Here is a 15,943-nt window from a genome sequence, read left to right on the forward strand (position 1 = left end):
AATAAAAACGGGAAGTCACGAGGGGAAAAGCAAATGCGGTAGCCGGAGAGCCGTACTGCTATGTCCGCGTACAGCTAGGAAAGGGACAAGAGATCGGGGTGGAGGGAAAGAGAGCAGGAGACGGTTAATAGATTTAGTTATATGGAGTTTTATGGCGCATAAGCAACTGTGGCTATCATGCGCCAAACACAAGGCTAGATGATATTATATTAAGTGTATAGATGATACATTATATTAGATTTAAAACATTGCCTTTCTTTAGAAACTAGCAAACAAGTGAAAACTTGACGAGTGTTTGCTTGCCCAGAAGCAATGCGGGATGAAATGCAATGCGTTCATTGTAAAATACAGTAAAAAATTTTTTCTCTAAGTTCTTCGAGATGCGAACAAGAAATTAAAATTTGATTTACTGTGAGCTCCTCACCACACATTTCACACACAGGTTTGTCTTTTTTCGTTAAGAAGCTATAGGTGTGGTGTGTGTGACCTATGCGACGGTTAATAGAGGGGACAAAAAGAGCCAGGAGGGTGTCAATGTTCCGTGGTCCAGGTGTCTGACGAGAGCCTGAGTACGGTGGTATGCATGCGGGTGCGCACTGACAAGAGTGACAGCCACGATGGACGCAGGAGGCCACGCCCCGACGCCAGTGAAGCGGCCCAGTGGGCGAGCTTCTTGCCCTATACACCACAATGGGCGGGGTCATGATACAGGAAAACAGGACGGTGAAGAGAAATGGTGGGAAGGGTGCGCTTGACGTCTCGGACGCGTAAGTCATTCGTGAAAAAAGAGTGAAGGAGAGAAAGGCAATAAGAGTAGATATGCAAGGGTAAAAGAGAGGGGCGCGTCAGGCATAACAAGCCTCGTGAAACGCAACAGCCTCTGCGCAGAAGGCTCTAGAGGCTGTCTCAAGACGAAACCGGCCCACGTTCCGCAGTGCGCCAGAAGGTGAGAATGCGACGTAAGCAGTGGGACGTATAAAAACCGTCCGTGAATATAGGAAGGCCGGGAAGGGAGGACTGAGAGGGAAAGTGAGACGGGAGAATACGGGTGAAGGAGAATGAGGAAGCCAGACAGGGATGGTTGCATCAGGGATCAAAGCAGGGCAAGATATCAGAAGGTACACAAGTGTGACCTCCAAAGGTTACGGGATCTACAATGTTTAAAAGGTTGTACTCTGCACAGAGGCGATCCAGTTCCAAGGGAGGAGGGGGTACCCAGAAGAGTACCTGAAGCACAGCCATGCGCGTTGTGCGGAATGCCCCTGTGATAGCGAGAAGAGGGACGCACTGCACAGAAACAATCTTCTCTCGAAGGCGGGAATTGACGCTGCGAGACCACCAAGCAGGCGCGGCGAAAGTAAGAGCGGGTTGTACTACATGGAAATAAAGCCTACGTAGAGAAGAGGGAGTGGGGGAACGGTGGAACGATAGAAATGAGACAAGACGCGAAGTGAGGATCGCTGCCTTGTTGCTGAGGAAGTGAGCATGAGGTGGAAAAGTGAGGTGGCAGTCAAACACAACGCCTAAAATTTTGAGTTCCTGGGGTGGTATTCTGCCGGTGTCGCCTTTTGCGACATGTCGCATATGGGCGGGGCGTAAAAAAGTGCTTACAGTTGCTCGAAGAAACGGGAAAAGCCGCCGGCACTTTCGTCTGCGGTGCATTCATTCACTCCGAGAAGCGACAATTTACCACTGCTGATTCACTAGCAGCAATAGTTTCGTATCTTTGATTAGTAGTTGTTAATTACAGCAGAGATGATTATTTTTTATTTAAAGCAACATAATGTTCATACTACAGTGAATTAGTGTTTACAATGCAAGATTGATGGCACTTATTTCAATTTATCATTCGTTTTACGAACGCGAGTGCGGTTTAAGCCGTGGAGAAAATGGCGCTTTCATGTCGGTGTCTGAAACATATGATTGACAACACGGAGGTGTTAAAGTTCAGTTGTATGCTTGTGAAAGTCGTCACATTGCTTTAAATCCTCTTTGGCTTGTGCGGACACTGTTTCGTTGCACTAACGGGCATTAAAACGCCTTGAAGGGTCATGTAGCCGCGCGCGCAAGCGCTGCCAAGGCCATCTCGTCGCAGCGGGCAGCGTCTGCGCTTCGTCGTCTGTTTACGACGGTAGGGTGGCTAGAACTTTTTTAGGTGTGTGAAGCGGCCACCGGAAGCTGCCCCCAAAACGCACCGATGCCGCGTGGGGGCGCTGAAGACAGCGGCGCCGTCAGAGCGAGCAGACGGAATTGCTTGGCAAGCCGGAGCGGACAGCAAAACGGCTTCGCTCGCGCTGATTTTCTGCCGCGTTAGGGTGGCTAGAACTTACATGGTCTCCATGACTTGCAATGGATCCTCATCTTCATCACAAGGTATGAAATCATTTCGTAGAATGTGTGTCTAGGAGGGAAAATTGATGCCCTCACCGCAGATGAATGTGCAGGAACTGCTGTGTTTGTTAAAAAACGCATTTTTGTTTTGTGTCCAACAGATGTCTCTACTGAAAGGTGCTCCGCATGTAGAGCATGCAGAAACAGACTTATGGCTCGCCTTTTGCGCCTTAAGAAGAGAGTACGACACCCACTCGCAAGAAAGGCTCCACTCGCCTCTCTAGCTGCGCAGCGACTGAAACAGGCAGTGCGTACTTTGAAGCGGAAGGGCAAGAAAATCCAGTCTCTGAAAGAAGTCCGCCTTTGAAGAGAAGGTGTGCTACAATGCTTTAATTATATTGCATGTGCTTATATGCGTATATATGATATTCCCTTTTTCTTTCAGCTGAAAAAGCTTTCAAAGAAGCAGCAAGCTGCTGTTCGTGCGTGTTTCGAAGCCTGTAACCGAAAGTGTCAGCGTGGATACCGATATGACAAGGAATGGCTTCTTGAGTGCATAATTCTAAGAATGAAAAGCCCACGGCTCTACGAGCACCTCAGAAGCCACAATATTCTGGTTGTTCCCAGTCGTGTTTGCCTACAAAGGTACATTAAGGTATGTGACTGGACGCTTTATGAAAGTCCGAGTGGTGACATTATTGAATTTTTAGGGTTTCAGAGCTTCTTATGGATTTAATGCCAAACTTCTGTCATGCGTGAAATCAAAAGCCCAGGACATAGACGAAATGAAAAGGCATGGTGGTCTAGTAGTGGATGAAATGAAGCTTTCAACCCACCTTGACATGACATCGTCCAAGCACATAGAAGGCTTTGTGGACCTGGGAAAGTACACTGAAGAATGTGACAAAAGAAAAAAAGCTGACCACGGCCTGGTGGTGATGTTTCAGCCATTTGTGGGCAAATGGACACAGATTATAGGTAAATAAAATTTGATTACTATTTCTAAAATTTTTTAGCAGATCACACGATCGCATACAATGTTCTTTTCTGCCTTAGGTGTGTTCGCCTCCAATGGAAATGTGAAAGTAAGACAGCTGGCAAAAATTATTCTAGAAGCAACGATTTTGACCGAACAAGCTGGCCTCCGTGTCGATTATATTTGTTCTGATGGTGCCCCGTGGAATCGATCTATGTGGAACATCCTAGGCATACGTGGAAACTTCAATGATATAAGGTGCAGGGTCGTCCATCCCTGTGACAAAGGCAGATTTCTGCATTTTATATCTGACTTTCCACACCTTGTCAAATGTGTGCGCAACATGATGAAAAAACAAGGTTTCAACACGCACTATGGACGGGTATGCTTGCTAAGAAACATTGTGTGAAATGTTGGCACATATTCATAAATGTTTGCTCATTGTTGTCAGTGTTTCCAATGCGAAATGATTAATTTTACAGGCCCACTGGGAACACGTGTCGACAATGTGGAAGGTGGACAGCACTTGCGTCACCTTGAAGGTGGCACCAAAACTTACGAGGTCCCACATATTTCCCAATGGGTTCGAGAAGATGAGGGTAGACCTTGCTTTTCAGGTCTTTAGCGCCCAAGTTAGGAATGCTTTGGCCTTCTACAAAGAGCAAATTGAGAGCAAATACCCGAACAGCGACCCAACAAGAATTGTCATTGGGCTCATGGCTAATCTGATTGAGGCCATGACGTCCAGATTCCCAGCAGAAGCCTTAAGGTAAGTTCAAATTTATTGCCACATTTATCTCAGTTGTCAACAATACATTTATGTGCATTCTGTAATGGTGTTTCAGACCCGGCAGCAAGAATGAGAAAACATTGGACGAAATGCTGCACTTTCTAGACCTCTGGGAGGGTCATGCTAAGGGGATTGGATTTTTAAGCAGAAGCACAGCAGTGGGCTTGCGTGTGACCCTCACTGCAACTAAGAGCCTACTTGACTACCTAACAAAGAAAGTGGGTTTTAAGTACCTCATGACTGCGCATCTCAGCCAAGATTGCCTTGAGCGGTGTTTCGGAATTGTGAGGCAGGCAGGTGGGGCCAATGACCATCCGACTCCGGCCCAGTTCATTGTCATCATGAGATATCGCTAATCTTGCTGGTTATACACTGTGCAATTTAACTAGTTTACACTTGGCTCTGATTAAGAGTTACCACTCTGTGCTTACTTGCAGGTGCCTCAGTTTCTATAGTCTTGCCAGGAGTCCCAAGGGAGGTAACGTGCCTGATGGTGTAGTTGAGTCGTTGCTATCTGTGGAGGAACTGCTCAACGAGACAGACAGCGAAGAGCAAGAGGCAGAAAGCCGACCGCTCCGATCCGATGCAGCGGAAGTGTCTGTTGACCATGCTTCTTACATATCGGAAAAAAGTGATGCCCGCCTTATTTATTATATCGCCGGCTACGTGGCACGAAAACTCGTGCTGTCCATCGACTGTGAGGATTGCAAGGCTGCTTGCCTAATGAAGAAAGAAGACGTGCCCAGCTCTGATTTACCCACGGAAGCATCAATGCAGTGGGACCTTGGTGGGCTTTTGTTCCCAACGCTCTCCCTCTACAACCTTATTATGACACTAGAGAACAAAGTCACTAGTTTCTTCAGCAGAACTACCCTTCATGCTAAGTCGGTGACTGACATGTGGAAAATAATTGGGGAAACGACAAAAATAGGCTGCCCCCAGCACTCAGTGACATTGACGAGTTCGGTAGTGAAGTTCTACTGCTTAACACGGGTTCACTTTTTTTTGAAAGGAGTTAATCAAAAGGAACACGAAAGGAAATGCAAAAGGGTGAAGCCATGCGTGCTTTAATGGGCTTATCATGCTGTTGTGTATGTGGATGAACAACTGAAAATAAATGTGTTCTTCCAGAAACACGTCTTTTTCATACTGTGCATATGTTTTGCTGGGTAGGTGCCCTCGCCACACCTGTGTGCTTCATGAGCTGCCACTTCTTGGGAGTGTTTCTTTGAAAAGGGAATTCTCGTTTGCTGCGGTTGCAACGCATGTAATAACTGCATGCGGCGGAAAATTAATTCTGATCCACCCACTACATTTTTACTATTGCTTTTCGACCTCTGTAAGTAAAACCCCACTAATTTTTTCACGGTACGAACTTGTATGCGACACAGTGTAGTCTTGCCGTATATTCGTCTAAGGAGCAAAACAAAAGCATGCAACGCTTTTCGAAACGAACAGCCGAGCGCGAGCAGAAAGGCGTGCGGACGTCTGCGGAAGCAACTTTCATGCCAGCACATAAATCGAACCTGAGTTCCCTTTAAATCAACGAAAAGATGCCTGCAACTGCTTGTCGTCTGCTGTGGAAAGAAAGCAGTTCTGCTTGGTGAATAATTCTTGACGACCCGGAGCTCATCATTGCATCACGTGGACAAAATACCATCGCGGAGCCATTTTTCACCATCAGCAGCATCTTAAAAGCAAATCACAGCGCGCAAATCACGGAATTAAACGCGGTCCGCGCGCATTCCACCATGCACGATCAGCGACCGCGCGACGGCGCCTCTAGCATCAGCGCCCCTAGCGACATCGGTGAGCAGCGGTGCCACTTCCGGCAAGGGAAACGCGCCGCGCTTTTCACACCTAAAAAAGTTCTAGCCACCCTAACGACGGTGCAAAGTAAGTTCGCATGGCGAGCGCCAGCCCGGCTCAGCAGACGGTAGTTATACTTATCGTGTTAAACTTGTTTGCAGGTATGGACGGTTATGGACTGCAATTGTTTTTGGCGTGGGACATCTCGTGCCAAGGTCATCTCGGTGCAACACGCGATGTCGCGCTACGTAGTGCGTTACATCGATGAAAAGTCAATTTCGGGTGACAAGCTGCATCCTGACTGAGCAGAAGGTACTAATGATTGCCGTATTAACCATTCTGCATGCACAAAGGTGTGTATTAGAGCTGTTCTTTTTGTGTACAATAACCTTCTTCAGTGAGGGAGGGAACAATTTGCTTTCTACCACAATCCCTGTAAAATTATATGGTGTTATGCAGCCTAGCTTGCAGACGATTACTAAACATCGTTCAAAGGCGCCATGGCTTCACGGGCAAGTACATCTCAAATTACGCGGCAGCAAGAAGAGATTCTACTAAATTTTCTAGAGACCAACCCCCGTCTCGCAACAGCGGGGGGCGATTTGGATCCAAATTTTACAGTTGCAGAAAGGAATCGGTTGTGGTGCAGGCTGGCCGAGCTGCTAAATGCAGAAGGCCCGCCTGTCAGGTCAGTGAAGGAGTGGCGCCTGTGGTATACAAAATATGCCAGCCGCGCGAGGCGGGATGCTGGCTGGTTTTCCAGCGAAATGGGGTGAGTACTGGTGCATGTGTAACCGCTCAATGATTCCGTCGGTCGTTTGAAATGGTTGTGGTGACGCTTATCGCAGGGGTACTGGCGGTGGCCGGTTAGCGGGGCCCCGTGGTCGCCTCCTAGCCATCATTGGGCGATCGTTCGCGCCCAAGAGGCGGGCGCGAGCCCCTCCCACTGCTGCTAGTGCGTGTGCCTCGGCTGCAGTGGCCGCAGGTAGCAGTGGGGTGTCCAGCCATCCTGAGATGCACTCTGGCAGGAGTGCTGTGAGTCGTAAGTAATGTCATCATTCTGGCATGTTAATTACACATTTCACAACAGTTTCTCGTATGTGTTCTCAACTTTGTAAGTGTGTAGTGCTGTGTGTACAACCTGAAGCTATGTACAACAAGTCGTTTGCACGCTAATCGTCGCTTCACTGCTGCGCATGACCAAAAGTCACCTTCTGCGACATTGAACTGTGCGGGAAAATCTGAAGTTTTTATTTGTATACTACCTGCATGTGTGTTGTTTGCTATATTAATCAGTTGTTTCAGTGAATGAGCATTTATTGTCTGCTGCGAGTAAGTTTCGATAACAGTTAATATGGTTGCAAAGTGTCCACATGTTCGAAATGTATGAAGCACTTCTGAAGTACCAGTGGTCATGGCAGTATAGCCTTAGACAGACTGTGGCAGTACATTAGGAACAAAAACAATCATATTTAGTAACTGTAGCATCATGGGGCCAGTGACAACAAAGTGAGACAGGGCTGTGATAACACACGGCTGCGTTGGGATTCATAGACCAGCCAAGATGTGCTTGCAAGCATGAGGGAAGTTAGGGAAAAACTAGACGGGACACCTAAAGTCGGCCTTAACGGTATGACTTGATTGCATTGAAGGGTCATGTCAGCAAAGTGCGATGCTATGTGTGCATCACCTCACCTGGGTTCTGCCGACATGCTCACATATGCGGGAGTGGTAATTGTTTGCTTTTTTTCATACATTGCGGGGAGTTTCAATATCACTTCTGGTGCAGTCGTATGGCGGTTAAGAGATGTGCTACTGCCCGGCAGGGGGCTGTTTGAAGCACAGGCACTGGTGGGGCTTCCGAGGGATAGGTTGTCCTTTTCAAGCAACCTGTCACGACCTGTCATTAATTTAAGAGACACTTGCAATTGTGTGGAGGTTGCCACCTGTAGCGGTGTGCAGGTTGTGCTGACAATACCACGTGAAGTGCGTGGCAGGTCGGCCACCTTCTTTTACGCTCACAGTGGCGACAGCACGGACATGGCGTTTTCTTCAGAACAGGACCCTTAATGCTATCATCATTGCCTTTAAATGCAGAGCCTTCGTTCCATGCTGTCATCATATTGTCAACAGTTTGGGAACCTAGGTTGACCTGCAATGCACATGGCAACTAGGCTGAAACGCTGGCAGGGATGGTGTTAAAAAGTGTGACCTATGAACTGCACTGCTATTGTTTTGAGCAGATGATGACTGCCAGCCATGAGCCAATTTCCAACGTTTTGACGGAAGTTCTATGTACCATGATATTAGGACATAATGGGGGCTTCACAGGCGTGAGTTCTGCACATTTTGTCAGTCGTTGCCGAGTGTGGCATTGCTTTCTGGTAGTCCACAGCAGTGCAGTTCTGGGTATATATCTCGCAGATATAAGCTGGAGGTCATTAATTGAAAAGAGTGCTATGCTGCCTTATACAGGTTTATCTCTGCATATGAGAGAAGGAAATCTCGTGATCCTCATTGCCTAATAGACTGGCACATGTTAAGAGATGTGGTATTTATTGGGTCGGTCTGTATTATGTGCGAAACAAAATGTTGCAGGTAACGCTGACATCTTAGCCGTTTCATCACAGTCTTTGCAAGAAAATTTCCTAATCAGGCTCAACACTGACTAACCTTTCATTTTTCCTTGCGAAACACAGGCTTACTCACTCGAACCAGTTCCCGAATCAGTTCGTGTACAAAATCAAGGAAGTACTCAGTGCAAGCAATCAATTTTGGTAGCACATGATTGCGCTGTGACATTGTAGGGTGCAGCTTCTGATGACGCATTTTTTTATATGTGTGTGTTCTTATGGTAACACAAACTGTTTCATTGGGCAGGCAGGAATGGCTGCATCCTGCAAAATATGGTCTTGTGTTTGAGGCAAGTGATGAGGGGGGGGGGTTCAGCAATTTAAAACAGCCTCGAAGGACACAGCCATACACGTTTTGTGCAGGCGTAAATCAACATGTAGGCTCCCTTTTAAAGACAGCCAATGCGTATTACTATCTCCTGTAGCAGGGCATTTCGGAAGAGCTAAAGCATGGTACTGAAATGCAGTGTGGCTCTCAGGTGCAGATCTTTGAAACCAAGATGGATTGTCTACTATTACAATTTTAAGGGGTAAAGAAATGTTAACCGATGCTACTATGGGGCCAACATAAACGTCGGTTACCGCTCTGTGCGGGCATATCTGGTTTCAAGATGTTATGTGAGCTGGAAACTAGCTGGCACTTGCGCCCTTTTGCGAATGTTTACACATTTTTTGTGATCTGCAGTAATGGTTTTGTTTCCAGTACAGTGGTGCATGGTGGACAGTTATATTTCTGCCTTAAGTGGGCAAGATTATGCACAAAAGAAGTTAGAGATGTTGGGCTTGCCGTACTTGCTAGCATACTTTCTTATTGTAAACAATGGTTTAGACATTGGTATAGATGAATAACCCTGTGACATTAACATACAAAACTGGCAAATAAAATATAAAACAATGTATTCCTGACGCTGTTTTAGTTCCAGTTTGAGCACTTTATTGATGCCTGCAGGGAGTAATTGGGACTTAGGCCGTGTGAGGCATGAAACGAACAGTGGTGGAACTACTCATACATCCTTTGATGCCATTCCAGCTGTCACCGCAGGCGGGTGTTAGAGCTGTAGTGATTTGAGAGAATGCAGCAGCGTTTCTTTGTGCAATTTATAATGCCTCATGTGACCTAAATGCCAGCTGCATATCGCAGTCACCATTCAGTTGAAGACACCGAAATATTGTGTAGTGAAACTAGTGAAAATGTAGTGAAATGTTTTTGTGACATTCTTGCCTTTCCACTTTCTATGCTAAATCGATTTTGTGACAAAGTAGCTTGTTGTCATTTCTCATTGCCATATGGAACCCTGATACCTTGCACTATGTATCCTGCCTGACAAGTGTAGGCACACTGCACGGCTTTTGGCAGACATAAGCTTGCTTAAAGAACTCTTTTTGCCGAAGCGATGGAAATTATTGTCTCAATACTATGTAAGGGCCAAAACCAGAGGGATGTGCAGTAGGGCTCAACAACAAGCACCATACGCGATGTGCATTTTTCTGAGGGGGTTTCGGAAGTGAAACGTGACGGCATGAAGCAAGTGGCCAACTTGAAAGTGCGATAAAGTAATGAACAAATGCCGCAAGTAGCGGTAGCATGTCCTCAGCCTCACATAAAAGAGAACATGAAACGTATGTTACTTGTTTTGTACAGTAGAATGTGAACTTTTCCTTTTTCCTCCAAGGTCATAACTGAGTTGAAAATTGTGTACACAGCAGTTTATTTTCAAGTCTGTATTAAATTTATTGCTGATGGCAATTTTGTTTGGCATGGAAGGTAAACACTATGGCTGCTGCTCCTGCTGCATATTAACGAAGAGGAGGAGTAAAAGCAAACCATGGTTTACTCGGGAGCTACGCAGTATTACGCGCAAAAGGCAACGTGTTTACGTTAAATTTAAAGGAAATCCGACGCGTGAGAATTGGTTCAAGCTTCAGGAAATTGCCGGAAGAATGAAAGTTGCTGTGGCAGCTGCAAAGAATTCGTTTGGCATTTCAATGGAGACGAAATTAAAAGAAAATCCAAAGGAATTTTGGAAACATGTAAAGAGAAATGGAAAAGACTCTGTAACTATACCACCTCTTGTTTCTGGTGACACCTTTGTTGACGATGATGCACAAAAAGCTGAGTTCTTTAATAAATATTTCAGCTCTGTTTTCAGCTCTGAAATCGAACATGCCGATATGAATACCCCGAGTTTCCAGCCAGTGGCGAGTGTTATGGATGATGTTGTGATCAGCATCAACGGTATACAGTCTCTGTTGCAGAATCTGAAGATTGCTAAGGCTGGTTGTCCTGATGACTTGCCAAACAAATTCTACAAACTGTGTGCTGAGTCGGTTGCACCCTACTTAAAGATAATTTTTGAAAAATCGCTTGAAGAATCCTGCCTTCCAGATGACTGGAAAATTGCAAGTGTTGTGCCAATCTACAAATCTGGCCCTCGCAACACTGTATCAAATTATAGACCGGTATCTCTAACTTCAGTTGCGTGCAAGATACTCGAACATATTTTGTTCACCAGTATAGCAGCACATATGGACGCACATTCATTGTTTAATCCTCGTCAGCATGGTTTTCGAAGGGGCCTATCGTGTACTACGCAGCTGACTGAATTTGCGCACGATTTGGCTGAGGCACTGGACAGGCGACTTAGCGTGGACTGCGTGTTTTTGGACTTTAAAAAGGCCTTTGATACCGTGACGCATTCTTTACTAATTAAAAAAATGTCTTTCTACAATATTAGCCCTCAAGTGATATCATGGGTAAAAGATTACCTATGTTTACGGCAGCAGTTTGTGGTTATGAATGGCGCCGAGTCTCAAAGAGTGCAGGTTGTGTCTGGTGTTCCCCAGGGCTCCATGTTAGGACCACTATTGTTCCTGCTCTACGTGAATGACATTGGTGACGGAATAGTATCTCAAATGCGGTTATTTGCGGATGACTGCGTTCTCTATAGTGTTGTCACTAGCGATCGAGATGCGGAAATGTTCCAAGAAGATTTGAACAGAATCTCACAGTGGTGCGTTAAATGGAATATGAACTTGAATTTGTCCAAGACTGTCCATATGAAGTTTACAAGAAAGAAAAACCCTGATGCGTATTCATATGTTATTAGGAACACAATGTTAGAACAGGTATTCGAATTTAAATATCTAGGCGTTTATTTTACTCCTGATTTGAGCTGGCGCCGTCACGTCGATTATATCTCTGCTAAAGCATGCAGAAACTTGGGATTTCTTCGCCGAAATGCAAGCACTTTTCCACTGTCATGTCGTGACATTTTATTCAAGACTTATGTCAGGTCGGTTCTGGACTACGCGTGCACTGTCTGGGACCCGCCTACTGCTAGAGATAAAGATAAGTTGGAGAGGGTGCAGAGCATTGCCTCTCGTTTCGTGTCTGGCACACGCGGGGCTCGTTACAGTGCATCGCGTACGAAGGATGCACTCAACTGGGAATTGCTTGACACGCGCCGAAAGAAGTTGCGTCTGAAGCTGTTTCATGCTGTTTATTATTCAACTGTTCGGGTTGAACGCGAAAGGTATGTGCAGGAGCCTTTTTATAGATCCAACCGTGTTGACCATGTTTTTAAAGTCCGCGAATTCGCGGCAAAAACTGAATTGTTTAAAATGTCTTTCTTTCCGAAAACCATTAGAGAATGGAACAGACTACCGAGCGATGTTGTGAGTGTGACATCAAATGATGCGTTCTTTCGTTCTTTAATGATGTGATGCGTTTGTGATGTGTTCTTTTGAAGTGAGATGTACATGGTGAAAGTTTTATGCTTGTAACTCTGCCTGCGAGCGGAGGTGTCATGTGTGCTTCTTTGTTGTACTTTGCACCCCCCCCCCCCCCCCCCCCCCCACTGTAATGCCACGGCGCTGTGGGTTCCTTACTAAATAAATAAATATGTGTTCACTCTGTGAACCCCAGCAGAACATGGCAAGCCTCAACAGATGATTTATGTTGATCAGAAAAGGGGACTACTGCATGCTTTGAAGTTGTTACTGTGTACAAAGTCAGTGTCTCGTAATGCCTCCCAGTGTGATGATTGTGCAGCGCTTGGTGCAGCTTACGTGTACCTGTTGCCCGTAACCGGCTGCGTGGTATTAGGTTGCGAAGTAGTGTCACTGATTGCTGGTTTATCTTTGCTCCTGCTGCAGGACCTCCACCAGTGCGGAGGAGAAGCCCCCTCCTGCAGAGGGCAGTGGGGGACGGAGCACGGCGGGTGGAAGTGGCTGAGGCAACCAACGCGATACTGACCGAGCTTTTGCAAGAAATCCGAATGGTATGTATCTGCGGGTTTTCCAAGGAATGTCTGTATTACATTTCTTATTTCAAAGTGGTGTTATTTTGGTGTAAAATCGGAAGCCATTTAGAGGCAAATGAACAGCCTTTTCAATTCATTGCTTACTTCCACGCGCAAAATGGGGGCCTGGACACTACCTGTGCAGCACAGTGAGCTTAATTAACTCTTTCCTTACCACGGCACTAGGCGTCGATCGCCGCTGAGTAAGCGCGAATTTTAATAATACCACTGCGCCCTGGACTTGTGGCGCCATCTCGGTGATTGTATACAAAGTAGAGTTTTCGTTTCTGCACGGTTCACATTTTTACTGCGTGGCGGCGATTTTTAAAGGGCGCGCGGGTGCGAAGGTTGACGCGCACTTGACTGGAGTGATGGCGTCGACATCCAAAACTGCGCGCGCTCGAAAGATCGCAGTTTTGCTCGATCCCGACGACCCGGCAAGTGATCTTTCAGACTCATCGAGCACAGATGACTCGGACATCGATGTCGCGTCGTCGGAGTGCAGCTCAGTTACTCATTTAGAAAGTTTGCAGTGAATTTCATTAATTATTTGTGATTGCTAATTTTTATTACCCATTTTGTTATTACTGTATTTCTTTCGTAATGTGCTTTTGTACTGTGCATTTAACACGCGCGTTTTGGTGTATAGTATTGTGCTATAAGTTAATCTTTTCCTTGAAAAAAAAAGTAAGTAGGACCAATCAAGAACTTGAATATTTCACTATGCGTCTTGTAATTTTTCCTAACTCAAAGAGTACTGAGTGTATGGGTATCATTTTATAACGAAATGTTGCCTCTTGATATACCCACAATCTGTATGTTATGGAATTACGGTAAAAAAATTTTTGCCAGAGATATTTCTCCTTACTCAGAAACTTTTTACGTTTTTTTGTTTTTTTTTGTTCATGCATATTTTTTATGTAAATCAATTTTTTTGTATTTCTTAAAAATAAATACTGCTTGAAAGCACGTTCATTTACCTTCACTTTTATGTACCGCATGGCACTGTACATTTAGTACCTGTTGCACAAAGAATTCGTAACTAAACCATACAAAAAACAGCCAATTTCCCCGTGGTAAGGAAAGAGTTAAGAGGATGAGATATCTGCTACTGAAAGACAACGCTTGTGAAGAATATCTGTGCTAGCATTTGAAACAGCTACGTAATTACCAACTAAAGGTGCAGCCGCTTTCAGACTTGTCTGTAGGGCACAGCGATAGCGCATGCATACGTGCTGATGTTACCTGTGATAGAAGTGCAAATTTTCCTCAGTAATAATTGCTTCAGAAAATAGTGTCCCATGGCAAAGGCCACAGGTCCTTGTTTGGCAGCATCCGAAGAAGTGCTGCATGTCCCCACTCACTGCTATGTCACTGTAAGATGAATTAACAGGTTTGACGCAGAATTTAAAGAGAGCTTTGCATAGTTCTCCTACAGGCCTGATGCAATGAGTTGTTTGTATCGTGTGGCATTCTTGGTAAACAGTTGCGCTCCATTCAAACACACTATGAAAGTTGTTTGACGTCAGCTGGTTTGTGCATACAGAGAAGGTACTACTTGCGAACCATAAGCGGTGACACGGTGCAGAATGATGCCAAAGAACTGAACAACAGGTAAAATTACTTATGGAACACAATAATGCTTATGTGGATGTAAGGTCTGGGATAACTGTTTGCTGAAATGCCGCCTGGCGAGGGCATTGCAAGGTTGCCTTTTGTAATGTACATGTGTGTGCCTTCTTTTGAGTCACACCACCAACTGAGATGTGTACACTGATGTGTGTGGTGCGTGCCATGTAGTCAGAAATAAGTGTAGTCACATATAGGAGAGCAACGTTGCACACTGATGTGTGTGGTGCGTGCCATGTAGTCAGAAATAAGTGTAGTCACATATAGGAGAGCAACGTTGCCGTGCAACATTGGTTGTGAAAAGTATCTCATAATATAACACGACTGGTAAACACCTGCCTACGCATCAGATTTTGTGCCGAATGCTGTTCATGTAAAGATTTGTGCACACACTTTAGAAGGTTGTACTGGGTGCATTGTGACCATGACAAATAAAAATTAATTTTTTGAGCAGAATGCAGTGAAGACCGCAGTACAAATGGGCCACTGAAATGAATAGATTCAGTAAGGAACACTGCATAAGCAAACAGAAATGCAATACCGGTATTACCTGACGTCAAGCAGTGCACACTTTAGGTGACGGCTTCGTAAACACTGTACACGTGAACCGCATGTTCTTTTGCAATAGTACGTTGCAAATATTTAACCTTGAGGTACAACATCCAGTCATGTGTATACTGATACTGAGGTCATTGTTGCTTTTTATCGCAGATGCGGCAATGCCAGGAGAGAATGGCCGTATCATTAGAGCAGCTTGTGCTCGCGGATGCAACGCAAAAAAGGCAGGAGCCTCAGTGACCATTTCATTCTGTGACAAGCCAGCCGGTGCTGTATTTTTTGTTTATTTATTTTGTTGTACTTATGTTCTTACATGACAAAGCTTACATGCTGCGTAGTTCATTTTTTGATTGCTTCCTTCTTGTTCCTAGTTCATGTATTGTTGCTTATTCTTTTGACAACACAGCCAGTGCTGTATTTTTTGTTGCATTCATTTTGTTGTATTTACGTTCGAAGGTGACAAAGCATACATGCTGCATAGTTGATTTTTTATTGCTTCCTGCTTCTTCCTAGTTCATGTACTGTTTTCTATTTTTTTGTCAACCCAGCCGGTGCTGTGTTTTTGTTGCATTTATTTTGTTGTATTTACGTTCTAACGTGACAAAACATACATGCTGCGTTCATTTTTTGATTGCTTCCTGCTTGTTCCTAGTTCATATATTGTTTCTTAGGCATGTTAACTTATTTATCAGTCATTTCGTGTTTTACGCTGAAAAGCCACCCCTGAGCTGCGAAACCAATAGAGCGGGAGCCTGGAAAGCGGAAGGTAAAATTTGTAAATTGGTTTTTGAGGAAAGGAAATGCGCAGCATCTGTCTCACACTTCTTGTTGGACACTTGAACCAGAGGGAAGGCGCATAACTGCCCTCTTGGAACAGTGGACACCTCAGTCATGCTTTAATCTACATGGCGGCAGT

General features: G+C 45.2%; 2 protein-coding genes across 2 annotated transcripts; both read left to right on the forward strand.

Annotated features, from left to right (window-relative positions):
* The first annotated feature begins 3,794 nt into the window (after positions 1-3,794).
* Positions 3,795-6,211, forward strand: LOC149326321 (uncharacterized). The gene is made up of 3 exons (XM_089564535.1): positions 3,795-4,076; positions 4,535-4,985; positions 6,068-6,211. The coding sequence occupies exons 1-3, from the start codon at positions 3,814-3,816 to the stop codon at positions 6,209-6,211; spliced, it is 858 nt and encodes a 285-aa protein (XP_089420661.1). The 5' UTR covers positions 3,795-3,813.
* Positions 6,212-6,673: 462 nt separating this feature from the next.
* On the forward strand, positions 6,674-15,711 carry LOC149326322 (uncharacterized). Its single transcript, XM_089564536.1, has 4 exons — positions 6,674-6,678; positions 6,755-6,948; positions 12,695-12,819; positions 15,181-15,711. Exons 1-4 carry the CDS (start codon positions 6,674-6,676, stop codon positions 15,265-15,267), a joined length of 411 nt encoding a protein of 136 aa, XP_089420662.1. The 3' UTR covers positions 15,268-15,711.
* The last annotated feature ends 232 nt before the right edge of the window (positions 15,712-15,943 follow it).

This window comes from Amblyomma mixtum, chromosome 10, assembly GCF_055824585.1.
Source record: "Amblyomma mixtum isolate Tamu chromosome 10, ASM5582458v1, whole genome shotgun sequence".
NCBI classification, from domain to species: domain Eukaryota; kingdom Metazoa; phylum Arthropoda; class Arachnida; order Ixodida; family Ixodidae; genus Amblyomma; species Amblyomma mixtum.

What these genes read in the sequence shown, in the direction of transcription:
- LOC149326322 (XM_089564536.1), top strand. An exon ending in TGGCAGGAGTGCTGTGAGTC is followed by an intron (nt 6,949 to 12,694) that starts GTAAGTAATGTC and finishes CTCCTGCTGCAG; the next exon opens with GACCTCCACCAGTGCGGAGG. An exon ending in TTTTGCAAGAAATCCGAATG is followed by an intron (nt 12,820 to 15,180) that starts GTATGTATCTGC and finishes TTTTTATCGCAG; the next exon opens with ATGCGGCAATGCCAGGAGAG.
- LOC149326321 (XM_089564535.1), top strand. Translation starts at nt 3,814, where the DNA reads ATGTGGAAGGTGGACAGCACTTGCGTCACCTTGAAGGTGGCACCAAAA. An exon ending in TTCCCAGCAGAAGCCTTAAG is followed by an intron (nt 4,077 to 4,534) that starts GTAAGTTCAAAT and finishes GCTTACTTGCAG; the next exon opens with GTGCCTCAGTTTCTATAGTC. An exon ending in CTACCCTTCATGCTAAGTCG is followed by an intron (nt 4,986 to 6,067) that starts GTGACTGACATG and finishes ACTTGTTTGCAG; the next exon opens with GTATGGACGGTTATGGACTG.